Below are 26,587 nucleotides of genomic sequence, written 5' to 3'. Positions count from 1 at the left end.
CCCGTTTTCCGAATACCATTTGTTAAAGACATTTTCTTTTTTCCAACGGATATTCTTTCATGCTTTGTCGAAGATTAGTTGACCATCATATGAGGGCTCTTATGTCACTCTCAATCTTAGCACTTGAAGTGAAGAATATGGAAGCTCTTACCAAATTTGAGAAAACACTTCCTTTGATCACAACAGTGAGTAGTTATCCTAATGTTTGCATGTGATATTATTGTTCTGAAGGAAAAAGAAGTTCAAAACCTCTGCACTCAGCATCATCATGCAGCCCTGGTGAACCTGTACAGGTGTGGACTCTAGGCTCATCCTTCACGAACACATTCTCAAAATGCAGATCCAGTGGTTGTTGCTTTGTAACATGTCAAGTTGGTTAGGCTGAACTACATTTCCCAGAATTCCCTTCCTGAATGTTTCTGGCTGGGGTGTGCCTCAAGAGACTTTTGTGCAAGATTTGGAAGGTTGAACTGAAGCAACAGCCAGTTTGTGTTGACGCTTGCAAGGTCAAGGCAGGTACTTTGTCTGTTAGCAACCCTGTTAGTGTGGGGCAGCAGTTGGACCAGCAATTGCTACAACTTCCCCTGGGTCCTTCTACAGCTTCTCACATTCCTGGGCCAAGATTGTGTTCAGCTCTGCAACAAAGGCCACCAGCTGCTGGACACCACTTCCTGAACACTGGAGGCAGTGAGAGCTGACACATGTTCCTGTCTGTCCTCACAGGCTCTGTCTTGTCCTTGCTTTCCCTCACATTTTATCCACCTTCCCTTCCCCACTGCCTGCCCTCTGGATACCCAGCTCTACCACCAGGTACGAAGACAACCTTCCAGAGACTGTTGAACCAAAGCCATAATTGAGTAAAGTCAAACCCTGTAATGAATCCCACATATAGACAGACTACATAATCCTAATGATTCTCCTTCTCTAAACGAACCCTGATAATACTAATTAATAAAGCCACCATGGTTTGTTGGACGATCAGCCAATAACTTCGGCACAATTTAGTGAATTAAACTCCTGTTTCTTCAATAGCAAGAAGGATGATCAGGGAAGGAACTACGAAGTTACCTGGGATTGCAACGTGGAGGAGCAAGAGATGGAGTCTGATCACCGTAAAGCAGGTTTGCTTTACTGACATTCTGGGCGGGATCATTCTTTGTTGGAGGGGGCTGTCCTTCATTGTAGGATGTCTAGAAGCATTCCTTGCTTCTACCCACTAGATGGTAGTAGCACTCACTGGTTGTAGCAACAAAGCATCTCCAGATTTTGACACAGGTCTCCTGAGGGCAAAACTGTCCCCAGTTGAAAACCACACACCTTAAAGCCTGCTGTGTGCTTTGTTGGTGTTGGGGTTTTTTTAAAGATTTTATTTATTTATTTGGGAGTTAGAGAGAGAGAACAAGCAGTGGGGAGGGGCAGAGGGAGAGAGAGGCAGAGAGAGAAGCGGACTCCCCACTGAGCAGGGAGCCGGATGCCAGGCTCGATCCCAGGATCAGACCCAGAGATCATGACCTGAGCCGAAAGCAGACGTTTTAACCACTGACTGAGCCACCCAGGTGCCCTCTGCTGTGTGCTTCCCTACATCTCCTTTTCCTTTACCACTTCACCCACTCCACAGGAGCATATAATTCTACAAGCTCTGAGGGAACACACTGTCCTATGACAGGTTAAGATATTGAGTCCAGAGAGAAAGGGATTCACCCAACATCACACACCTTATCAGCAGTACAGGTCAGACAAGAGGCCGGGTCTTTCGTCTCCCAGCTTGATGCTCCATTAAGCACACAGCCATACTTTGCCATAAACACCATTACTCCATGACTTATATTGATAGACTACTGACTGCAGTCACTGAGGCAGGTTTCTAGTGGTCCCAAGAGACAGCGCAATTATTTCATTGTTCTGCACAAAACAACTGGGAGGGAACGAGAAGGCACCAAGGAGGAAAAAAGCTTTATTATGAGTCTAGGCATGTCGGGGAAACCCAGTTCAGTCACAGAGAAGAGAGGCTGATATTGGTACAAGGAAGGAGGCTAGTACTACAGAATATCCTGTTGAAAACCAAGTGTGAAACTAAAGCCTCCATCTTAATATCCTAACCATCTGAAATGCTGCTGAGTTTAGGCCTGGTGAACCTTCTGGAAGCTCCTAGTGAAATAATGAGATTTGTGCATAAGGGAAGAGCACTCCAGCACTGCTGAATCTGAGCTCCATAAAAGGTTATGGGTCTAGGATGGGAGAAGTAGAGGAAAAGATAATGGGGATGTCCTTATCTCCCACACAAGGCCATCTCGGTGTGCAGGTGAGAGAAGAACCACAAGTCTCGGACAGTGGCTAGACTAGGGCAGCAGAGGGCACTGGTTGAAGATACATGACATCTGGGCAATCTGTGTCATTACGTGGAGAACTCTGTGCAACCTGGTGGGAAGGCACCTCCAACAGGTCCTGGCTATCCTGGCACCCCTTCCTGAGGCCCCTTGGGAGAGAGCCATTTTGGTTCTATTCTGACTTCATTCAGAGCAGAACTGCCAATGTCCAGCACCAAGTCCAGGGTCATAATTAGCTGAGAGAAATGGAGTGGCCACTCTATGACACCTGACCTCTTAGTCTGGGTGACTTCTTTTCTAGAGCAGTCGTTTTTCCCAGACCAAGAGAGATCTTGCCCAATATGGGCCCAATCTAGAAATTACTCCCACCTTCATGTGAGCACCAGGTAGAGAGAATCTTCCTCATGAGTCAAAGCTTTAGACCTTGGCCCTTAGACGATGATCCTTGGACAGAAGATCAGTCTGAAGCTGTCTGTGCCCAGGCGCTGGTTTCTGTCCTAACAGTAATAGGCACTGCCTGTTGATGATGGGTCCAAGCGATGTGGTGCTGTAACTCTCCCAACGGACAGCGCTCTCTATTGTCACAGGCAGGAAAGGAAGAAATGAGGCAGGTTTCACGGTCGCTAATGCCACTTAATTCTTCCATCGAATTTGCTGTGGAAAGAACAAACAATATCTGTTTCCACTGGCCCCTACAGAGAGGTAGGGGAATACAATAAACAAGGCAAACGGCTAGATAAAGAAAGAAGAAGAAGAATGGTGAGGGAAGTTGAGAATTGTTTTTCTAATATGTGGAGGCATTTGCTTATTTGAAGGTGAATCCAATGGCCCACTCTGTGTATTACAAGCCTGATTTAGGGCACTTATTCTATAGGCTCGGCCCTCCGCAGGATCAAGACTCACTAGCTTCAGATGACCACAGGGTAGGTCCCAAACTATCTAACAGGGAGCTAAGCTCCATATTAACAAAAAGCTCAGCAATTTCCTGCTATGAGAGATGAGCCAGCTGTGTTGCCCAAATAGCTAAAATCCATTTTATCCACTTGTTTCCAACAGGTAGGTCACACCTGGCCCCAGGAAACTACCGTCTGGATAGTCTGACTCTGCAGTAGTTGTTTCCATACTCCTGGGACTGGTACCTCCTACCTGCTATGTTTAACAATTACCAGGGTGCTATGTAAAGTCTCAGCCCCAGGTCCCCAGGTTACCACTGGATCATCCCACATTCTCAGGAGTAATTTCTGCTAGTCCAAGCATTGCTTCAGATCCTTAGGCCCACAGGAGATCCTTTTATCCATGACACTCAGCAAACTGTGACCCCATCCAGGCCTTGGGAATATATACTTGATGGTATTGTGAGGACCGTCTCCTGGGACTGCTGAAGAAAGCTGTAGCTGCTCACCGAGCTGTTCAGAATGGCATCGATCTTCTCCTCCTCTGCAGATCCTTTATCCACCTTACTCCTGTACGCCAGCAACTGCTGACGATCCTTTAGGTCCCGGCAAGTCTATACACCAACAGACACAATAAAACCTCCAATCAGCCTTCTCCATGAGGGCCTTTCTTTTCTGCCACTCCCAACATGGCACCAAGGTTCAAGGAGAGGCTGAGGGGCTATAGTGCAATGACAGTGGGGTCAAACAACTACAGAACTTCCTATTGAAGAGAAATCTACACAGCTTATGTGGCTGGATTCAGTTCTGTGAATTCCGTGAGGGCAACAAATTTATAAAAGCAGAGGTTATCAATCAAAGGACTGGGAAAATAATACAGAACTCCTTCCAAACTAATTCTTGCCAGATCATTTTGTCTATTAGGTTGAAACTGAAAGCACCTCAGGATCTAGGACAGAGAATATCGTAATCCCCCGCTCTCCACTAATGGTCTAACTCAGGGTTCTCATTTCTTAGGGACTCACATCAATGACGACATCATGGCACTTGAACTTGGTGGCTAAGTTCAACTTTGTGTCCACATCTTCCACCAGATTAACATACTCTTGTAATATCTATGGGAAAAGGTACTTCTGATTAATGACTCCCAGACCCATAAAACAAAGAGCTGTAAAGGGAAGACAACAAAATCCTGAAGAAGCCAAGAGTTCCATATCTGATGTCTACCATTCCCATGATCAACCATAGTACTATTTCTGCAATGGGGAATGAGGTAGACTGCCTGCAGTACTTCTGTGCTCACCCAGGAGGGATGGGAAGAGCACACTCCGCCTTAGCCTACAGCTCGATGCCCAGGCCAACAACAGGTGCGCTCTAGATCTGATCGGGTGCTATGCTCATTGCTGCTTGATGTTCTTTCTCACTGAGCTCTCCTTTTGTATCATTTGAATAATATGTCAGTGCTTCACACGGACTAAACACAGTAGATGCTCCTCAGGGAGGGGCAGTCTGGGATTACTTCTAAAGGGCAGAGGAGAACTTCCCTCCCTCCCCTTTTCTATCTCAAGGTCCACTACAGCCATTTTGTTATCTTTAAGATAAGACCAGAGCCCGTTTCAGGTCTCCCACCACTGACCAGTAAGAGGCTAAAAGTTAGGTCTCCTAGAGGATCCTGTACCCAACGTTCTTTAGGAGCCATTACCTGGACAGGGGCACTATTCTTGTGCAAAATTTCCACAACCCGATGGAAGCCAATGGGTGCTCTCTTCTTAGTGTAGCCCAGCCAGTTCTGAAAAGGGAAGATGCGGCAGCAGTAGCTAGGCAAGACAGACTCAACACACTTTGTGACCATTCATTTTACGGTCATACTAGAATAACATGGTGGTGAGCATGGATGGATGGGAGGTGGGAGATACAGAAGTGAAGAGAAATGAGTTTTTCAGAAAAGTCAAGGAATTTAAGAGGGTGGAAAAAGAGTCAGAAATATGAAATAAGTTCTTAGATCTACAGCCAGAAAAAAGTCTGTGAAATATGGCCAAATGAAATAAGCAATTTACTTATAATACTTGTAGTATGAACTTACCCGGGTAGAAAAAATCCTATCCTCTGTGTTTATATTCATATAAAGGTATTTGTAAATTCATGAGAGAAAGTCTGGAAAACTACCCATCAAACTTTTAAGAGTATTTGCCTTAGGGACTGAGATAGGAGCAGGTGGACAATGGGCAAGGAACTTCACGTAATTTGACTGTCTATGCTCTCATACAGTGTTTGATTTTGACACAGACATGTATTGCTATGGTAGTCAATGTAGCTAGCTAAATAACTAACAACAACCACCACCAAAAAAGAGGGGGCACCTGGTGGGCTCAGTAGGTGGAACATGCGACTCTTGATCTCAGGGTTGTGAGTTTGAGCCCTACATTGGGTGTGGGGATTACTTACAAATAAAATCTTAAAAAAACAAAAACCCAAATAACAACAACAACAAAAACCTAACAAAGGGGAAAAACAGAAAATTCTCAAACCCGTAATAGAAAAAATGATATTTAAAATATAAACAGAGACAAGACAACCAAAGTAATGCAAGATCCTTGATTGGATCCTGATAGCAAACAAACACAAAAAGAAACAAAAACTCTAAAGAGCTGATGTGAATATAGATTATAGATACAATATCATAATATTAATGTTAACTATCCTGAAAATGATAATACTACTGTGGTTATAAATGAAATAAACGCTTAAGTATTCAATGGAGAAGTGTCATGATGTCTGCAACTTACTTTCAAATGATTCAGTAAAAGAAAAAAGAAAGCAAATATGGCAAAAATGTTAATAAATTAGTGAAATAAGACTTTTTGTATGTTTATTATACTATTCTTTCAACTTTTCTTTCAGTTGGACATTTTAGAAAATAAAAAGTTGGAGGAAAAAAGTAAACCAGTAACTAGAATGTGAGATTCCCACGAGGCATGGGTAACAAGATGCTATGTGCAAGGCCCCAGCAGCACCAGACAGTTCCAGGGCACCCACCTTTGTGGTAAAGAGGGCATCTACATCATGCCAGGCTCGAAGCTTGGCACGAGCAGCCAGGGCCGTCAGCACATACTGTTTGTCTGGGATCTAAAAAGCAGAGACCAGGGGAATTAAGGGGAAGTAGAAATTCATCAGGGGAGAATTCTGGAAAAGACAGGCAAAAATATTCCCTGGTATTGATTCTGTCCCTTAACATACACAAATCTCTCAGGTCATCAAGACCCTCTTCATTCCCAAGCCCTAGCACTGCTGCAGGCCATTCCGTTGAAGTCTTCCCTCACTTCCCATACACTCCTTCCTTTCTACCTTTAACCGTGACTAGCAAGTGACTTCCCGTGCAGGGTTACCAAGCAATATCTACTCCATGCAGTTACCCTGATACTACTTTACCAAACACTGGCCAATTTATATCTACCTTAAATGTCTTCTTCAGGTTGACTGGACTGCTGAACGTCCCCTAGGAAGAAAGTGGAGAAGGAATTTTACTGGTACTGACTTTCCCAAATACCACCCAATCTGACACTTTCTTTCCACTACCTAGACATTGTACATTCCTCTCTGTAGCCATTTAAACCCAGAAGTTAATTTAAGAGAAAAACTCCACCAGGTCTAACTGGATATCACCACAACTTGGCTAAACAAGACTGGATTAATAGGTATGGCATATTTCTCAATTTTATGCCAATCTTGTGATCATTATGATTATTCCCACCTATGATCATTAAACTCAAACCTCTTCAAAGAAACATTTTTTTTTAAGTACCCACAAATACTTAACGCCCTGCTGCTCTTCTTTATACCAAGTGAATCCATGTGAAATTATGGACCTTAGAGCAGGGACTGCTGTGGGATCAGCACTGGTGAGACCAAACGTGCTCTGTTAGCCTGCCAGCTCACTAGAAGCCACACAAGCCCTTTCAAAACTCTTTTTCCCTCAGCTCACCCCTTCTGAAGGCCAGGGAAGCTTCCAGGTGGACCTCCCCAAGAACTATAAACACCCATTGTTCAGAGCACACTGAAATAACTGGCTTCACACTATCTTCCTCTTGTGCGGTGAGTGTGTGGGGTCTTTCACACTTTGCCTATACCTCAGCCTCCGTGTAATGGTAGAAGCACGAGTAGAAAAGCGTTGTCACTAGCGGCATGTTGAGGATAGAAGCTTTGCGGGGGTGCTTCCGAAAGATCTCAGTCTGTCCTGCTGATTCTAGATGTCGATCATTTGCCTGTGGCGGAGTGAACCAAGTAAAAAAAACAATGTCCGCAAAGTAGAGGCAGGAGAGAAATATTAAATACTACAGCAGTTGTGCTTCCCATCCTAGGAAAGAGGCAAGAGAGAAAGAGAGAAACTGCCCAGGATAGCCCAGGGGAGTTTAAAATCCATAAAATGACAATAGATCCATGTTGAATGGAGGAAGACTGGAAAAGTAAGGATGAAATGGGAGTTCTGGGAGGGAGAGAAAACACTTCCAGGTTAATAGCAAGTGAGAAGAAAAAGGATGCCTGAGAACAATGGAGGGAAAAGGGCTATCATGGAAAGAGGAAATGAAAGGCTCTTAGAGAATGTAACAGGAAATGACATATACAGCAGAGTATAGAGGTCTCCTAGAGGCTGAATGGCACTGAGCACTGGCATTGAAGCAGAAAACGGAGAGACAAGGAGTCTAACCTCAATAATGATCTGGCGTTCCAGGAGAGTGTAATGGTCTTGAATATGTGCAGAATCTTCTGCTGAAAATGGCAAGCTGGTAAAGAGCCAGAAGGTTAGCACCTCTTTCTCTACTGAAACAAGAAACAAACCCAACTAAACCAAATCACCACTGTAAGCATAAGAGGGTCACGGCACTACACAAATCTGATCTCAATGCACCTTTAGAGCATCCCTGAAAGGCAGAGAGAGAGAACGCAGAAAACAGAATAGACCTTTGGCTGGGATTTTGTATTTTAGGTTTTGCCAATTCAAGAGGGATCCTGAGGAGCACTTGGCTGGCTCAGCCAGTAGAATGTGCAACTCTTGATCCCAGAATTGTCAGTTCCAGCCCTCTGTTGGGTGCAGAGATTACTTAAAAAAACATAAAACTTAAAAAAAAAGAAGAAGAAGAAGAAGAAGAAGAGGGATCCTGAGAGTCCACAAAATATATAGTCATCAGTGGTTCTGCTGAGGAATGAGTTAGAACTCTCCTCACTGTGAATGTTTGGTGAACGAGTCACTTAGTGAATGAGCGAGCTTAGCCGACTGCCCATGATCCACGTCCCAGTGAAGCCCTGTGGTTCCTGTCCTGCCTAAATGTCAATGCTTAACTCTCCTTAGGGGGTGCTTAAAATTGTTAGCCATTTCCTACTGCAGAGGAATAAGGTAAAATTCAACTACCAGGCACAGCGGTACGTGTATAGACTGACAAAGATCTCACACATCTACCCAGATATCAAGCGTCCCATCTTCAACACTACATTTTACACATGAAAAAGTTGAGGGACAAACAGAGTCTTGCCTGAAAGTCATACGTGGTAAACCAAGATGTAAGGGCAGGAATAGAAGCCAGATTTTAAGCTTCCGGTTCACAGATCTCTCCTTTAAAAGTGCTGCCTTAGTCCCGTACTCCACTCACTCCCGGAAGAATTCTGAAACTCAGTTACACTGTGCCAGGTAAGTGAGAGCCACTGCCAATTTTTACAGCAATAGGTTTCAGTTACTTCCTTCTTCCAACTTTTCTCTTTGTTCACCAGAGGCCACTATGACATAGCTCAGTATCTGATAATGTTAAAATTAAGGACTGCATGGACAAATTTCTAAATGTGAATCCTGGAACTCCTATCCCATGAGGAATGACTAAAGCAACTGTGAATACTGAATCTGGATTAAGGCCTACTGCGTAGACTCTATGCCTGTCTTGAACAATAGAAGGAAGCAAGTTTCAGCTCAATATAACAAAGTATTTTATGATAATGAAGGCTGTCCAACAATAGAAGAAGCTACTTCCAAGAGCAGTGAGTGCTCATCACTGGAAGAGTAATATGTGGGGCTGGTTTTTATAGGGACTTATATCCTGGATGAACACCTATACTGAATCAGTGGTTCTTGTGCTTTGGGGTCTCGGGGACCAGTAACACTGAAAATACTACGGAAACTAAAGCATTGCCAACCTTTTTATTTTAATATATAAAGTCATAAAAAAAATCACATCCCATTTTACCCCCAAAAAAGGAAGAGAGAGGAGGAAAAAAAAAAAAATCCCAGAATTGCAGTCTTCTAAATTAGATAAATTTAACTACAGAAAAAACTCTTCACGTTACCTTTATTTTTCTCAATTTACTACCCATGAGTGAAAACTCTACTGGGGAATTAATGTCTGGAATCACTGAATGAGACCACCTTTAATGATGCTTTTATGACCCACTGTTAGCCTTTTCCTTCAACTACCTATCCACTCCACCCTCATTTAGTCTCCTTAGTCCTCTGTGTAAGAGTATTTATACTTAACATTTCTCCCCCATGCTTACCCAATGCAGGTCTTAAGAAATTCTTTTCGTTTCTCAGGGTCCTGAATGGTCAAGTGCTCACGATAATGAGACAACTACAAAAAAATAAAAATAAAAGAAAGGCTTTGAACTACTTTGTCTATTTTGTCTCCTTTGAAGGGTGAAGTAGCTATGTAAGTAGACTTCCCATCCTTAACAAACTAAATTCTTCATTACCAGAGATTCCTCTGGGTGTGGATGGGTGTGCAGGTAGGGAGAAGGAAAGAGTAATTCAAAATTGCTCTTTGGGGGCACCCGGCTGGCTCAGTAAGTACAGCAGGTGACTCTTGATCTCAGGGTTCTAAGTTCAAGCCCCACACTGGGTGTAGAGATTACTTAAAAAAAAAGAAAATCTTCAAAATCACTCTTTGGTTTATCTATAACTACAATATCCAATACAGTAACTACTACTCCCATTTGGTTTACATTTACATTTAAATTAATTAAGTTAAATTAAAAAGTTCAGACCCTTAGTTACATTAATCATTTCACCATGTGACTAGTGGCTACCATATCCAACGGCACAGATGGAGAATACTGCCATCATCGTAGGAAGCTCTACTGGACAGTGCTAGCCTACAATGAAGCACTGAGTAGTTGAGTACCTAGCTTTACTCCAAAGTTTGGTGTCAGCCTCACTATTTAACTAAAACCAGTTTTTGCTTCAGCCTAAATGCTTACTTCAACATTATTTTTGGCACCTTTGACCTTGCACATGATCAATGGTAGCATGATCCTGTAAATATCTAATAAGTAACAACATCAGTAACATGAATAAGCCATGTCCTCTGATTCACTGCTGACACCTGCTAAAGATTCATGTTGAAATACTACAGGTTCTACATGTAACTCTGAAAGAAAATCTCCTTATGTGCTTTCTATTTTGGAATTCTAAAAAGAGAACTGCAAGTTTAAATCGCTATTTATTATTACAAGGACTAACTGATGCAATAATTAATGATGATTGTAAAAGCTGCAATTTTATGTACAATTATTAAAAACTTTTCAAGAATCAGGGAGCCAGTTGGTTAAGCATCTGACTCTTGGTTTCAGCTCAGGTCATGATCTCAGGGTCCTGAGATCGAGCCTGGCGTTGGGCTCCATGTTCAGCACGGAGTCTGCTTGTCCCTCTCCCTCTGCTCCTCCTCCTCTCTCTCTCTCTCATAAATAAAGTCTTAAAAAAAAAAAACTTTCCAAGAATTAAAAAATGAACAGATTGACAGTTAATATGAATATTAAGAGAATGAACTGACTTTAGGAAGGACAGTATATACTTTTAGAAACAAGTATATAAAAATGTAAATGAATAGAGATTATACCATAATCTAATCTTCATAAAATATCTGGCATATGATCATTCCTACTATCAAAGAAAGTAATCTTTAAGAGCTATAGTTAATTTTTATTGTCCAATTCCATTTTGGCCTTAAGTCTTTCAACAAAGTCCTACTTAGGTAACCTTCCCCCTCCATGAGGATAAACTGAAAGCAAATTACCAACTTTGTCAATTCTCAAGTTCGTAAGGTTGGAAAACTCTAAATTTATATACAACAGTGTGCATGATAAATTATCTTCAATTCAAAAATAATAGAGAAAGGAAGAAAATAAAAAAGTTTTAGTGGAAAATGAGTTACCCAAAACACATTTACTTTCACTAATCGAACTTCAAAACAACAAACTCTGTAAGAATGCTGTATGAAGAAAATTTCTTACAGTTTCAAATCTATGGAGATTAAAAATGTCAACAAAAGCTTTTCCAAATGACTGCTACAGACTGCCAGTCATTTTCAGTAGATTATGATAAAGATTCTAAGATTTTCCCATGCCTTGAATATTAAGTACAAGCTCCTTTTACAAAATGTTACTGAAAAACATTTTCCTGAATTACATTCTGCTGTGCAAAGATTAGCACGATTATTAGATGTGCCAGCTGAACGTGAACACTGATCTCACCACAAACGTGTGGTGCAGTGACTAAAGGAACAGTCCTGAGGAATTCTAACCCCTGCACTATAAAGGCAAACTTTCAAAAGCGGATCACTACGGTTTTAACAGTATAATGAAATGTTTGGTACAATTTCAGCTTTATTCTTATATTCCAGGAATTTATTCTGTAATGGTGAAAATCTGCCAAAAATCAGTTTTAACACTCAGTCCTTGGGGCGCCTGGGTGGCACAGCGGTTAAGCGTCTGCCTTCAGCTCAGGGCGTGATCCCGGCGTTACGGGATCGAGCCCCACATCAGGCTCCTCTGCTTATGAGCCTGCTTCTTCCTCTCCCACTCCCCCTGCTTGTGTTCCCTCTCTCGCTGGCTGTCTCTCTCTCTCTGTCAAATAAATAATAAATAAAATCTTTAAAAAAAAACAAAAAACACTCAGTCCTTGAGCTCTCAGCCGCATGTGTACTGGCTGCACCACCAGCTTGACCTATCTTCCTTCTTGACCTATTGTCTGGTTTCTTATTCCTTTTAACTTACAACAGTTTCTACTATTGGAAGCCAAAACCCAAAAGCTCCTACAAACCAGGAACTGAAAACAACTAGAAACTAAAAAACAAATTACAAATTGACCAGGCCAGTTTTTATTCATTCTTCAAAAAAATATTTATTCATAAGCTCAATCAAAAGAGCATATAAAAAGAAACAGTACATCATTTGTATTAAGTTTTCAGGCTTCCCAGATGCCTTTCTCTTTTGGATGCAATCAATACCAAAGGAAGGAAACTGTTAACTAGTCTGGGATCTCGGAGACTGGGTTTTGGCTTAGATTTCTGTTAAATAGGTCCCCAACTGAAACAAAGGCCACACTTACCGCAAGCTCTTCTGTTCTATCTAGGAACCTGGGAAGAAGCAGAAGGGAGCAGGGCATTTTTATCTATTGACGTGTGGCAATGTAACCTCACAAAATAGGATGGCTGCTCTAGGAGAAACACAATTCAAATTCATTCGTCTCCATACATGAGTAAGCCCTCCTATTCTTAAACTTTCTACCACCAGCAACCTCTTGGAATCACATGGTGGATCAGATATCCTTGTTCCCCTGATGGCTCTAGCTGCGTGAAAAGCAAGGACAAGAAGGCACTGTAGGACACTAATAACTTTGTATGTTAACAGGCCTGATAGAAAGGCTCAGAGCTGCCACAAAACCGTAGTCCACAGTAATCTTACACGGTTTTTTGGAAAGACTAAAGCACTCTTCTCTGTCAGTACAATCTTGGAGACAGGTCTGCTATATTGTTCTCCGTTGTTTTCATGTACAATGTAGAAAGAGCTTTGTCTCTCCCAATGGTGTAAGGTCTTGGAGAACAAGGACTTCGTCTTGATTCCTTCTTATTCTGATTGGACCACTATAATTAAATCAGTGGTTTGACCTAGAGGTGATGCTTAATAAAGAGAGGGAATTGAGGATGGGAGCAGCCTGCCTCAATGAACATGTCTTCTGCAAATTCCTGGCTAACCATCTGTAATCTTGGCCCTGACCAGGTAATCTGCTTTCCCCACCTTTGTCTTTGGGACAGCTTATCACTGTGGCAGAGTCACTGGGTAACTGGAGTAACTGGGTAACATGGGCCACATAATCAGCCTAAAAAGAGGTTTCAACCCCTTCCCTGACTTTGAAGAAAGGACATAATAGATATACATTTTAATCTACTGGCAGGAAACAGTCTCTACTGATTAGAATGAGACCGGGAAGGAAGGAAAACATAGTAAAAGACACTCCCCTCCCCTGGGGCCTCCGGCAGATATGCCCACCTCTTGCCTCTCCACCTATCAGATTCCTACCTAGTCTCAATTCCTAACCAATTCCATGAGGCTTTCCTTGGGTATCCTGACTGCAAATTTTATTTGCTTCTTCTGCTCTTCCATTGTACTTCCAACTGGCATCACTGGGGACCAAGTAATAAAAGATACCTTTATTCTAGGTCTTGCATAATACAAGGCTTAAAAATATTAATAATACAGACTAGGCATTACACTAAGTGCTTTTCCCACACTAACTCTTAATCTTCATGACCTGTAGGGTAGGAATCATCATTTCCGTCTGTATCGATGTGGAACCGATGCTTGGAGAGGTTGGGTAACTTGCTCAAGGTCACTCCATGAACTAAGCGATGGTGCCAGTATTCAATGCAGGTATGCTGGACCCCATGGCCTAGTTCCTAACCACCTGCTACACTCTCATTTTATCACAGGCTGAGGTGCATTATTAGTTATCCCATCATGTTTCAGTATCTCGCCTAACAGCAAAAAAGGACCGTGTCTTCTCTCTTTGTATCCTCCAGAGAGCTTTGAATAAAGTACTTAGTAAACTTTACAGACAAGATGATCAGTTCTTACCTGAAGAGGTCTAAAAGCAGCTTTTGATCCCCTATTTCTTTAAGGAAGTGAATGAGATGTCTCAGGGCAACCTGTCGCACCTCAAGCTCTCGGAAAAGGATCTCTGGCAGGCAGGCAGGAGTTAGGTGAGGAAAGATTAAAGCCTGTTACTCAAGTGTGAAATTGGTCTCCCTCCTCATACATTCCAAATATCTCCTCAAAGCCAATCACAAGCAGGGGACAGCTGGGCAGATTTTTATGATACCCCTTCCTCTGGCTCAACCCACCACCAACACACTCGATGGTCCAGCGCAACTCCTGGCCATTCAGTCAGCCTTCGGTTCTCACCAACCCAACCAACAGGCACCTAGCATGGACGCTGAGGTCCTCAAACCAACATAGTCACCTGTCTGCCTAGTAAACATGGAGGCTTTGGAGTTAACGTAGTTATCAACCTACAGGATGAACAACTGCCCTCAGAGATGAGATGAACACTCTGAAGTCTTAGGCCACCCCAGCTGTCTCTGAAACAGAGCTGATGGTGGTGAATTCTGGCATGGAAGCCACAATGCCATTCTCCCTTCAAATGTAGCAGGCATCTTGTCAACTGAAGATTTCTTTCAATTCACGCTCACCTTTGCTCAGTGTCCTTTTCAGGAAGATCAGAACCTAGAGGAAAAGAGAACAAAGAATAAATTACCCTGAGTAACCTTTCAAATACAAAGCCCTGCCCTGAGCTCCTGATGTGTAGGAATGAGGTCAGCGACTCATTAGGAATCTTGGCATGTCCAGACAACAGATTTCTCTATGGGATAGAAGGACAAGTGATAGACATCTGGAATTGAGTTGTGTCTCAGAGGGGTCCACCTGCCCATTCCCATACTGGCAAGAGACATCTCGCTCTGGGAAAGACTGCTCTCACACCTCTCCTGCCTCAGATGACTTTTTTGTTGTTGTTTTTATTTTTTTAAAGATTTATTTATTTGAGGGGTGCTTGGGTGGCTCAGTCATTAAGCGTCTGCCTTTGACTGAGGGCATGATCCCAGGGTCTTGGGATCGAGCCCTACATTGGGCTCCCTGCTCAGCAGGAAGCCTGCTTCTCCCTCTTCCACCCCCCGCTTGTATTCCCTCTCTCGCTCTCTGTCAAATAAATAAATAAAATCTTTAAAAAAAAAAAAAAGATATTTAAAACAAAAGATTTGAGAGAGAGAGAGCACGCGCATGTGCACTTACACACATGCACACAAGCAGGGAGAGAAGCAGACGGAGATTCTCAAGCAGACCCCCCGCTGAGCGCAGAGCCCCATGTGGCGGTCGCTCTCACGACCCTGGGATTATGACTTGAACTGAAATCAAGAGTCAGTCACTCAACTGACTGAGCGGCCCAGGACCCCCTCAGATTTTTGGAACAGAGTAGCCAACCTGCTGCTTCTTGATTATTATCAAGAGTTCCACAGACAACGCATTTCCTGCCAGCTGAGCCTCAGAGCATGTATTACTGAGAATCCTACACTTCAAGAGGAATCCAGGATCTCTACTAGACATTGAACCTAAAATGTTAAAGTCCTATGCTGATTGGACTTTGAGAAACTAAGGAAAACAACAATTAAGCAAACAACAAACAAAAGCCACAACTTACTGCAGTAATGACGTTTCCATCATGCATGCTTACTGCTTCCTCTAGGAGTTGTAGCTTGTCCTGTAAGGAGCGGAATCTTTCTAGTGAGCAGACCTGGCAGAGTAAGAACAGAATTAGTGTGCAAGGAAGTCCTGATGGAGTCTTGCCAAAGCCAAAGGGTAGAGATCACTCGTTCTCTTTTTAATAATCTACTCAAGTGTAGAGTTCAGTGAGTTTGACAAGTACATATAAAATTCCATGTAACTGCGACCACAATCAAGATACAGAACTCCATCACGCCAAAGAGTTCCCTTGTCAGCTTTGATGTCAACACCCCCCCCTTCCATCCCTAGCTCCTGGCAACCACTTATCTTTCAGTCACTGAAGTTTTCCTTTTTCTAGAATTTCAGAAATAGAATCATTCAATATGAACTCTTTTACATCTTGCTTCTTTTACTCAATATCACATTTCTCAGAGGAATCTATATGTGATGGTGAGTACTACTAGTTTGTTCCTATTCACTGGTAAGTAGTTTACATTGTATGGACATACCACCATTTATCCATTTACCTACTAAAGGATATTTGGGTTATTTCCATTTTGGGATCTATTATGAATACAGCTGTTGTGAAAATCTGTGTCAAGTCTTTTTTTAAGATTTTATTTATTTGAGAGAGAATGAGAGAGAGCACATGTGAGAAAGTGTGCACACAGTGGGGGGGCACAGGGGGAGAGGGACAAGCAGGCTCCACACAGAGCGAGCCCATCACAGGGCTCAATCCTAGGATACTGAGATCATGATCTGAGCTGAAACCAAAAGTCAGACACTCAACCTACTGAGCCACCCAGATGCCCCTGTGTAGAAGTCTTTGAGCATATGTTTTCACTTATCTTGGATTGTAAATGTCTAGCAATAAAATTAAGTGTATGTTTAACTTTGTAAGAAGCTGCCAGACTGTTTTCCAGAGTAGTTTCAACATTTCACTTTCTTGCTCTTGCTGTATGAGAGCTTAGCTCCTCCTGGCCTCCCAATGCTTCGTATGATCAATATTTTTAAATTTACCCACTCTAGCGGCTGTATAGTAGTATCTCACAGTTTTTTGTTTTTTTTTTTTTAAAGATTTTTTATTGTATTATGTTAGTCACCACACAGTACATCCCCGGAGTATCTCACAGTTTTAATTCACACTTTCTTGATAACTGTTGATGTGGAAGATCTTCTCAAGTGCTCTTTGGCCATTCATGTAACTTCTTTCTGATGTAACTGGTTAAATCTTGTGCCAAGTTTTTTATTGGGTTGTTTATCTTACTAAAGATAATCATTGTTCTTTATATATTCTGGATAAAAATCCTTTACAATATATGTATCTTGCAAATTTTTTCCCCACAAGAATTCTCTCTCCAGTGACCCTACCTTGCCCTTCCGGAGGCGTCGCACTGTGTCACTGGGGCTCCAGTCATTGCTGTAATCCTGGAATGTTAGCAACACATAAATTGTAGGAAGTTAAGGGATCAGAATTATCAGTGTCCCAGCTCCTCACCTAAAACTCATTTTTATTCTCCAATAGGGAAATATTTTGTGGGAGGGAATGAATGAAAAAAACAAAAACAAAAACGAAGAACAGGGATGGTCTTGTTCTGAGTTTCTGAAGGAATTAGAACAGGGACAATGCAAAGAGGGAAAGAACTCACTGACAAAACCCTATGCCTACTGGTTCAGGATCTCATTCCCTAGATATAATTAGTCACATTTTGGGATTCTAATGAATGTCTTTGCAGACAGAAGGAAAGAGGGAGACATGTTTCTCTTCTGAACCTAATGATACAGTTTCTTCCTTATGAATTAATTTGCTTCATTACATGCTTCTTGGGAATATGAGCTCCACCAAGCTTCTAGACCCCAGCGACGATCAAATGTTTCAAAGTACAGCCTCCAAAAGGCAGTATAATGGGTAAGGAAGGTGCTAGGACAGGATGAGAAAATAGACTGTGAGTCCCAATTCCACCACTTAATAGTTGTAAGACCCAAGGCAAGCCCTGATGTTTAGATATCTAGTTTTCTTATCTACAAAAAAGTTAAAATAATAGCTGCTCAAAAAGTTGGGAAGATCAAACAAGATAATGTATGTCAAAGTGCTTTGAACCGTGAGAAGTGTCACGCCAGTGTAAGATACAACTCACCCTGTACTCCCCCTTGGGTCTGCCCAGCTCTGGAGCATAGCTTTTGGGAGGCACGTCCGACAGAGCTAAAAAAGAACAGGTAGCTGGTTCAGAAGGACACCATCCTCAGGTCAATCCTTTCCTCTACTGCTTCCTTCTCACACACATTTTTTTAACTTGTGAGGTCCCAAGGCATCTTAGGCATCTTTATGGCCCAAAGTAGATCTCAGCTCCTCCCCAAAGACAGCACCCCAGAAGTCACCCCTTGCTCCTATAGCCAGAATGATCTTGACCTCCTTACTCAGTATCAGAAAATTTCTTTAATAATGGTGGTAGATTCAGAAGAAATTCCATCTAATTACCACCTGTCCCCCATGGCTTCCCAGACTGTACCCCATATCAGTAACATCTCCTACAGCAATCAAGGGCAGAAGGTCAATGCTTACCATCAGAAAGGGACTGGAAACTTCCAGGTCTAGTTCTCCCTGAAGGTAAAGAACATATAAGGGAAGAGGTCAATAGTTTAAGTCGGAGCCATTTCAGACTTGGTTAAGGATGCAATATGTATAGAACTTTTTATGCAATATGGGAACTCAAGGCTTAAAAAAAACCTCCATTCAACTTCAGATATTTGAGGTTCCACGAAAAACACAGTCAGGATGGAAAATTTTTTAAACTGTGGTAAAATATACATGACATAAATTTTAGCTTTTTTTGGAGTGCCTGGGTGGCTCAGTTGTTAAGCATCTGCCTTCAGCTCAAGTCATGATCCCAGGTCCTGGGATCGAGCCCCACGTCAGGCTCCCTGCTCAGCGGGAAGCCTGCTTCTCCCTCTCCCACTCCCCCTGCTTGTATTCCCTCTCTCACTGTCTCTCTCTCTGTCAAATAAATAAATAAAATCTTAAAAAAAAAAAAAAGAAAAAAAAGAAAAAAAACTTTAGCATTTTTTACCATCCTTAAATGTACAGTTCGGTGGCAGTGAGTACATTCACACTGTATAACCATCATCACTATCCATCTCCAGAACCTTCTCATCATCCCAAACTGAGACTCTGTACTCATTAAACAGTAATTCCCCATGCCTCCTTACCTCCAGCCCCTAGTAACCACTATTTTACTGTCTTTATGAACCTGACTATACTAGGTACCTTACAGAAATGGAATCATACAGTGTCTATCCTTGTATGTCTGGCTTTTTTAAAGGAGCCATACTGTGCTCCACAGTGGCTGTATCATTTTACATCCCCACTAGCAATGCACAAGGGTTCCCAACAGCAATCCACAGGGGCAGAAAGGAATTCCGACCTACGCAAATTTCTTCAGTACTTGCCACAGAGCTAATGTCAGTTTTGTTCATCAGTTCCTGAAACCCAGTCTAATCCCCCTGAATTTCTCTCATTTCTCCCATTTCTATTCCCCAACTGCCAGCTCCAAAGACAATTCTTTATCCTTCAATAATCTTTTTCCTCCAGAGTAAGTGAAAATTATAGCCTGACTGGTTTTTTGAAAAGAAAAGAGGACTCTCTGTCCTTTTAACCATCACTCTTTACCTCTAAAAAAGCTGCTCAGGGAGTAGGTAGAAGCAGGTTTGGGTAGTTGCGCATAGGTGGAGAAGCTGTTTCGGCTCTTTAGCTGTTCACGCCCCTCCTGGCTTGACCCACTATTACCAGCAGTCTCTTTGATGGACCATGAGATACCTATGAGATAATAAGAGCTAAGTGAGTGATTCTCATCCAAAATAATCCTTGACATCCAGCATTCTAATATACACTGAGTTTTTCACCAGAGGCCCTGGTCCCTTACTGACATGGACTTAAAAAATTGGGGCAGGGAGAAAGGATAAAATCAAATAGAGTAATCAACAGAAAGAGGAGCGAAGGAAATTAATAAATGGATCACAGAAAAGGAAATTAAAATGGCTATTAAACATATGAAAAGATGCTCAAGCTCATACTTAAAAAGAGAATTACACAAAGTGAAGTACACTGAGGTACCACTGGCCCCTGTAAGATTGGCGAAGATCCAAAGTCTGATAATACTCTGCTGGCAAGGCCGTGGGGAAACAGGAACACTCGAACATTGCTGGTGGGAGTACACTGGTACAATCCCTGTGGAGAACAATCTGGCAACATGTACCCCATAGAGATGCAAATACCCTCTGCCAGTGATTCCACTCTAAAAATTGATCTTTCACGTACTCACGTTCGGCAGGAAACAAGGTTATTGATAGCTATATAGACCAGGAAAGATTGGAAACTATCTAAAGTTCAGGAAAAGTGGACTGGTTAGGGGGGCCTGGGTGGCTCAGTCGGTTAAGTGTCTGCCTTTGGCTCAGGTCATGATCCCGGGGTCCTAGGATCAAATCCCACATCCCTGCTGAGCAGGGAGCCTGCTTCTCCCTCTCCCTCTGCCGTCCCCCCCTCCTTGTACTCTTTTGCTTTGTCAAATAAATAAATAAAATCTTTAAAAAGGGGGGGGGCTGGTTAAATCAGTTATGGAAAATCTATACAATGTAATACTATGCTGCTGTTTTAAAAGAGAAACTTCTTTAGGTACTGATATAGAAAGATCTCCAAGCTATATTTCCAAGTGAAAAGAGCAGGTATAAAGTATGCTACCACTGGAGTAAAAAAGGGAATAAGAATATATATTCCTATATGCATTTCCAAATGTAAAAAGAATCTTTAGTTGAACACACAAGAAGCAAACAACAGCAGTGTTTTGGAATAGAAGGAACTGAGAATAGTAGATGCATGACAGTGTGGGAGGGAAACTTTACACTGTATGCCTAAAATACTTGATTTTCAATCCTGATGGTATTTCCTATATTAAGAAAATTTTTAAAAATATTCTTAAAAATCAGATGGACTCTGCAAAGGTGTTAAGTGGTATTATAAAACAGCTAGACAGTGAGGCCTGGTGGCTAAGGAAGTCAGTCCTGCCAGCCAGTTATGAGCAATTAAGCCGGCAGTTCCAAATATGACTGAATATTAGAAGCACCTGCAGTACCTATTATAAATTAAGACCCCCCCACCTCCACAAGACCTACTGAATCAGTCTCTGGAGTAAAGCCTAGGAACCTAACTTTAACAAGCATCCCAAATGAGTCCAAAATAGCCAACCAAGCATTAGCTCGAGGATGGCAGACCTAGAGAGCCATATGGGAACTACCGCTGTTATTTCCTCAAATTTCCTCTGGGGTTAAATTTCCAAATGTATGCTCATCTAAAAATAGCCTACCCTCATTCCCCTTCCTAACAAGCACTAACGAAATAAGCAAGTGGGGCCTTCATTGGTGACAAGAACCCTGAATATCAAACCCTACCTACAGCCTCCTCTACTTACTTCCCACAGGTTCCCCACTCCAGCTGACTCTCTCCAGGTCATCGTCATCCTCATCATCCACGAAGTCGCGAAGACTATTCACTGCTCTCTTGGATTCCTTTAACTGCAAAGGGACATAAGGCAGGGCACTCAGGCAATCACTACTTCCCACCTCTCTCTTTGACAATCAAGGAGGCTGAGCAATTGGGACTTAAGATGGCCAACACTTTCACCCTCTGCAATCAAAAGCCTAGCCTGCTAGATATTTCCTAAGAAAACCAACTGCTTTTTAGCCAACACCGCAGTCCAGTGGCAAGAGTTAGAAGAAATTAAAGCTGCTTTTAAGTTCTAATCATATACCTGACAGTGACTTGCTGTGTAAACCTGAGTTTATCCATCTCTCCAAAACTAAATCCATTTCCCCATTTGTAAAACAGATGCAATAAAGACAACACCCTATACAGTTCATCATTCAAAACTAACAAATTACATCACACGATAAAAGACTTGGGATTCTGAGGGGAAAAAAAGAAACTGAAAGGAATAAATCACCTTAAGAATAAAAGTAAAAAGGGCAGGGAGTTGGTTTTTACAATCCCTCTGGCTTTTTTTTGAGGGCTCTTCTCTATGAAGCTTTTTCTAAAGATATGACCCAAAACATTTCTGAGCCTAATGGAGACACAGTCAAAAGCCAGTTTACCGAGGATGTAGGGGAAGGAATTTGAGAGTGGCACTGTGGAGAAGTTGTGACCTGCAACAATTGCTCATGGAAACCTACCTGTGAGAGCTCATCATCTTCATCATCAAAGGTGAAAGCCTTGAACTTGGAGCTGTTCCAATACTCCTCCTCATCACCCTTTGTCCGATTCATCTGGAGTGAGAGTAAGACAGATACATGCCCTCCTGGACTGCTTCCAAAAGAGCTCCAAAAGCTTTAAATCCTCCACTGCAAACTCTCCCTCCCGCCCCCTCCTGTAGTTATTGGAGATGTTTAAAAGAATCAGCTTGTTGGGGCGCCTGGGTGGCTCAGTCGTTAAGTGTCTGCCTTCGGCCTAGGGCGTGATCCCACCGTTCTGGGATCGAGCCCCACATCAGGCTCCTCTGCTGGGAGCCTGCTTCTTCCTCTCCCACTCCTCCTGCTTGTGTTTCCTCTCTCACTGGCTGTCTCTCTCTCCGTCAAATAAATAAAATCTTAAAAAAAAAAAATCAGATTGTTGGGTCTCCAGCTGATCAAACCATACTTCTGGTCCTCTAATTATTCACAAGTACTCATTCATTCCTAGAACACCTACTTTGCTCAAGGCACTCTCTCAGGTGTTGAGGGGATATTTACAAAGTGCAAGACACAGTCCCTCTTCTGAAGGACCCTACAACACTGGGGTATTCAGCATTGATACATGTAAAGGTAACAGTACAAGGCATTTTTATAACAAGAATTATAAAAATGCATCACAAATTTTGCTGAATACACAAGATCAATCAAAGTATCAACAAAACAGATAACTGCATTCATATATTATTCAACATAAATCTATTACTGAGTGCCATCTTTGAGGCACTGTTACAGGCTCTGGAATACTACAGTGAATAAAACTGACAAATATCTTGCTCTCGTATATGCTTGCTAAATGCCAGAAGAAAGAAAGCAAAGATTAAATGAAGCAGAATTATCCTGCCTGTATCTTCAAATTACGACTTAATTTACCAAAAGTATTGGCCAAAATTTAGGAATGGAGGGCATGGCTAAGAAAAGAAAGTGTATAAAGAATCAGTCAAAACAGCATAAGTCCCTCTCATAACTATTCTAAAATTAGATTTCAGGACAACCCTCTCAGGTCCCCTCCCTCTTTGGGAGCTTTGTACTACCACTCAGTAAACTTTATTATTAAAAAAAAAATTAGATTTCACTCTGAAAAAAAAGTTTTGCCCTAGAATTACAAACTAAATTATCAATGCCAACTGGGTAGAGTGAAAACTGATTTAAACTAAGAACTAGTTACCAAAACTCCCAAAGCAACAAAAATAACTCCAAAGGCTACACATCAAATTCTAAAGAATCAATTTGCTTTTCCTTTTATTTCAATAGTACATTTCACAACAGAAGCTTGAGACAGACTCATCATGGCAGCTCTGTTGAAGTTTCCTTTTTATTTGTGTTTTCTTTCTTACCATTGAGCTGTAAGAATTTTTTTTTTAAGATTTTATGTATTTATTTGAAATAGAGAAAGAGCATGTGCAAACGAGCGAGAGCGGGGGGAAGGGCAGAGGAAATCTCAGACTCTGCACTGAGTGCAGAGCCTTATGCAGGACTTGATCTCATGATCCTGAAATCATGACCTGAACCAAAATTATGAGTCAGTCGCTTAACCAACTGAGTCACCCAGGTGCCCCTCTTGAAGCTTCTGATGGCCCTTAACATACTCTACAGATATTCCTCAACTTACAATAGGGTTAACATCCAGACAAACCCAACATAAGTCAAAAATACCGTACGTTGAAAATGCTCAACAGCACAGCTTAGCCTAGCCTACCTTAAATGTGCTCAGAACACTTACATTATTAGCCCACAGTTGGGCAGAATCATCTGAGACAATGCCTATTTTATAATCAAGTGTTGAATATCTCATGTAATTTATTGACTGCTGTACTGAAAGTGAAAAACAGAATGATTGGGTGGGGGCAGAATAGTTCAAATGTATCAGTTGTTCACCATTGTGATCATGTGGCTGACTGGGAGCTGCGGCTCACTGCCACTGCCCAGCACCAAGAGTATCATGCTGCATATCGCCAGCCCAGGAAAAGATCCAAATTCAAAACTCAAACTACGGTTTCTACTGAATGTGTATCACTTTTGGGATGCCTGGGTGGCTTAGTCGGTTAAGGGTCTGACTCTTGATCTCAGCTCAGGTCTCCATCCCAGGGTCATGAGTTCAGGCCCCATGTTGAGCTTCATGCTGGGCATGGAGCCTACTAAAATAAATATATAAAAAATTAAAAAATATATATATGATATATATGAATGAAAAAAAATATATGAATGTGTATCACTTTCACATCATCATAAAGTTGACATTTGTAAGCTGAACCACTGTAAACCAGGGAATCATTTGTACTCTCACTTCTTGACTCTTGTGGTTTTAGGGGATACAGGGATTCCAAAGGTATGGTGGGAATTTTCTACTATCTGATCCCTTCCCATGTTAGACATCACTAACTGATTTCTACTGAACCCAGATGTAACTTAAAAATCCTTCTGTATATTTAAAGCCAAATAAAGCTGGGAGATACAATGAAATCATCCCTCATGGTGGTACTAGCACAAGCTTTAGAGTAGGCAGCTTTGAATTCCAATCTTGGTTTCCCAATTCTGAGCAAACTGGTTAAATAATTTTACATCTAGGCCTTGGAGAAAATGATACCCTACCTCACAGGATTGCAGTGAAGAAGAAATAGGACTCAGGAAACACCTAGCACAAAGTAAATACTATATGTTAATTCTTTTTCGTATAGGATATTTTACTGACACCCTTCCATCTTGGTTTCCTTATCTGTAAAATGGGCGTAACAACAGACACCTACCTTACAAAACTGCTGTGAGGCTTAAACTAGTTAATACATGTAGAGCATTTACTGCCTGACACAAAATTAATGCTCAGTATTGATTTTTATTAACAAAGCATCATGGTAACTTGGAAAAAGCTAGAAAGAAAATATTTTTAAGCAATCCTAAAGATTGAAAAACATTAATTTGATACAAAAATGCTGCGAATGGCTCTCACAAACACTGAAGATGTGCATAGAGCATGTAAATGTCCCTGGCACAGAAGCCAACTTACAGAGCACTCTGTCATCCTCACAACAGCTCTGTAAGGTAGGCCTGGCAGATTCCATCTCTATTTCACTGATGAGAAAATGAGGCACAAAAGGATTAGGTACCAAGACCACTTTGCTAATTGCTCCTATAATCCAGGTTTTCCGGCTTCTTGATCCTTTCCACTCTGACAGGCTGGTCTTTCTGTATTCACTCTAGGGAAAACCAGGGCAGGTCCTTACCTCCCTGCAGTAAATAAAATCTGTAAATATCTACAAACAAGCATAGAATGTGTCTAACAAGCCCAGTAATCCACCAGAGGATTTCCAGAATCTTTTTAACCATGCAACCACAGTGGATACTTGACACCAATTTGTACTTCTAAAGCCAAATCAGAACCTAGATTTACTTGCCACGTAAAGAGATAAAAGTAATTTAACGGCTCTAGAAGCTACAACAACCAGGTACGATTTTAAGAGTCACTGAAAAAGGTGCTTCAACAGGATTTCAAATACAGTAAAGGCTTGTCCCTATCGTCACCTGTTCCCTGAGAGCCCACAAGACAGGGCAGCAAATCCAAGAAACATGACAAAGGGAAGGAAAACAGGCATCAGCAAAAAAATCTATAACCAACACTCCTGCTTCAGGACGCTTCACACACCGGCTACCGAGAAGTTAGATTCAGATTCAATTATCATCTTCGGAGCCAGGCTTATACATGGGAAGCTACAGCCTACGACCAAGGAACGTGGGTTAACCGAAGACGACTCTACGGGCGAACGTCCAGGAAGCCATGGATCTACTGCAGTCGCCAGAGCCCGGCGAATCGCTGCCAGAGTAAATGCTCCTCCAAAATCAAATGTGGAGGCTCACTTACAGCCCCAACCCCGAGCTTGCTCGGGCTCCCGGCGTACTCGGTCGCTCCGACTGTAAGAGTCGGGCCTTGGGGTCTAGGGACGTCTCAGAGAATAGGAGGAAAGGATAAGTTTGCGGAGAGGCTGGAATCAGCCACACACGCGACCCATACGGCTTGGGACACCCTCACCTCTGCCACACCGAGCCCACCCTTTCAGGACAGCGTCAGACTCTTCCGCCGCTGGACCACCCTTTCTAGTCAGGCTAAGCGGCATAGAAAATGGGCGGAAGCGAATGGTCGCGGGGTGGGGCGGAAGGAGGGAATGTGAGTCAAAAAAGGAGCCGCAGGGCATGCTGGAAATTGTAGTTTCCCGCCTCTGCCGTCAAAGCGCGTTCTGGACGGGACACAGGGCTCCTTGACTACAGCTCCCAGAACTCCCAGCGCACCGCGCCTAAGTCGTTTCCTTTACTTTTAGCGCGACCTTCCGCGGTTATCCAGCAGGTTACTCAACAAGACTACAATTCCCATGAGCTCAGCAGGACATATTCAGAAGCTAGGGAAACAATGAGACGTGTTCTTTGCGGCCTTACGGGTGATCAATGGTTGTATGAGCAGTTGCCTTTCGGGCCCCTTTAGGGATAACCCGAGGGAGCTTGAAGGAACTCTAGAGCAGGCATAAGCTAAAGTCCGACGAGGTGGAACGGAAGTACCCGGTGGGAGTGAGGAGG

General features: G+C 42.4%; 1 protein-coding gene across 2 annotated transcripts; it reads right to left on the bottom strand.

Annotated features, from left to right (window-relative positions):
• Positions 1–1,934: 1,934 nt before the first annotated feature.
• Positions 1,935–26,164, bottom strand: VIPAS39 (VPS33B interacting protein, apical-basolateral polarity regulator, spe-39 homolog). 2 transcript variants are annotated; one of them, XM_008699273.2, is made up of 21 exons: positions 26,049–26,147; positions 24,617–24,659; positions 21,971–22,063; positions 21,214–21,316; positions 19,419–19,565; positions 18,315–18,353; positions 17,890–17,954; positions 17,123–17,179; positions 15,729–15,821; positions 14,725–14,758; positions 14,111–14,213; positions 12,585–12,612; positions 9,758–9,831; positions 7,926–8,001; positions 7,348–7,482; positions 6,675–6,716; positions 6,257–6,346; positions 4,923–5,009; positions 4,246–4,335; positions 3,730–3,834; positions 1,935–2,981 (listed from the first exon to the last, which is right to left on the bottom strand). In XM_008699273.2, exons 3-21 carry the CDS (start codon positions 22,061–22,063, stop codon positions 2,961–2,963), a joined length of 1,482 nt encoding a protein of 493 aa, XP_008697495.1. In that variant the 5' UTR covers positions 24,617–24,659; positions 26,049–26,147; the 3' UTR covers positions 1,935–2,960. The 2 variants fall into 2 exon arrangements, with proteins under 2 accessions (XP_008697495.1, XP_008697490.1); XM_008699268.2 differs by lacking the exon at positions 24,617–24,659 and having other exon boundaries at positions 26,049–26,164.
• Between the last annotated feature and the right edge of the window lie 423 nt (positions 26,165–26,587).

The sequence above is a fragment of the Ursus maritimus genome, unplaced genomic scaffold (genome assembly GCF_017311325.1).
Source record: "Ursus maritimus isolate PB19 unplaced genomic scaffold, ASM1731132v1 scaffold_25, whole genome shotgun sequence".
NCBI classification, from domain to species: Eukaryota; Metazoa; Chordata; class Mammalia; order Carnivora; family Ursidae; genus Ursus; species Ursus maritimus.
This window is presented reverse-complemented; position numbering and strand designations above follow the sequence as displayed.

Excerpts from the sequence above, each read along its gene's own strand:
- VIPAS39 (XM_008699268.2), bottom strand. The coding sequence starts at position 22,063 with ATGAATCGGACAAAGGGTGATGAGGAGGAGTATTGGAACAGCTCCAAG. Across the intron at positions 12,613-14,110 it reads CTGCTTTTAGACCTCTTCAG|GTTCCTAGATAGAACAGAAG; the intron begins GTAAGAACTGAT and ends GCTTCTTCCCAG. Across the intron at positions 5,010-6,256 it reads ATGCCCTCTTTACCACAAAG|AACTGGCTGGGCTACACTAA; the intron begins GTGGGTGCCCTG and ends TTCCCTTTTCAG.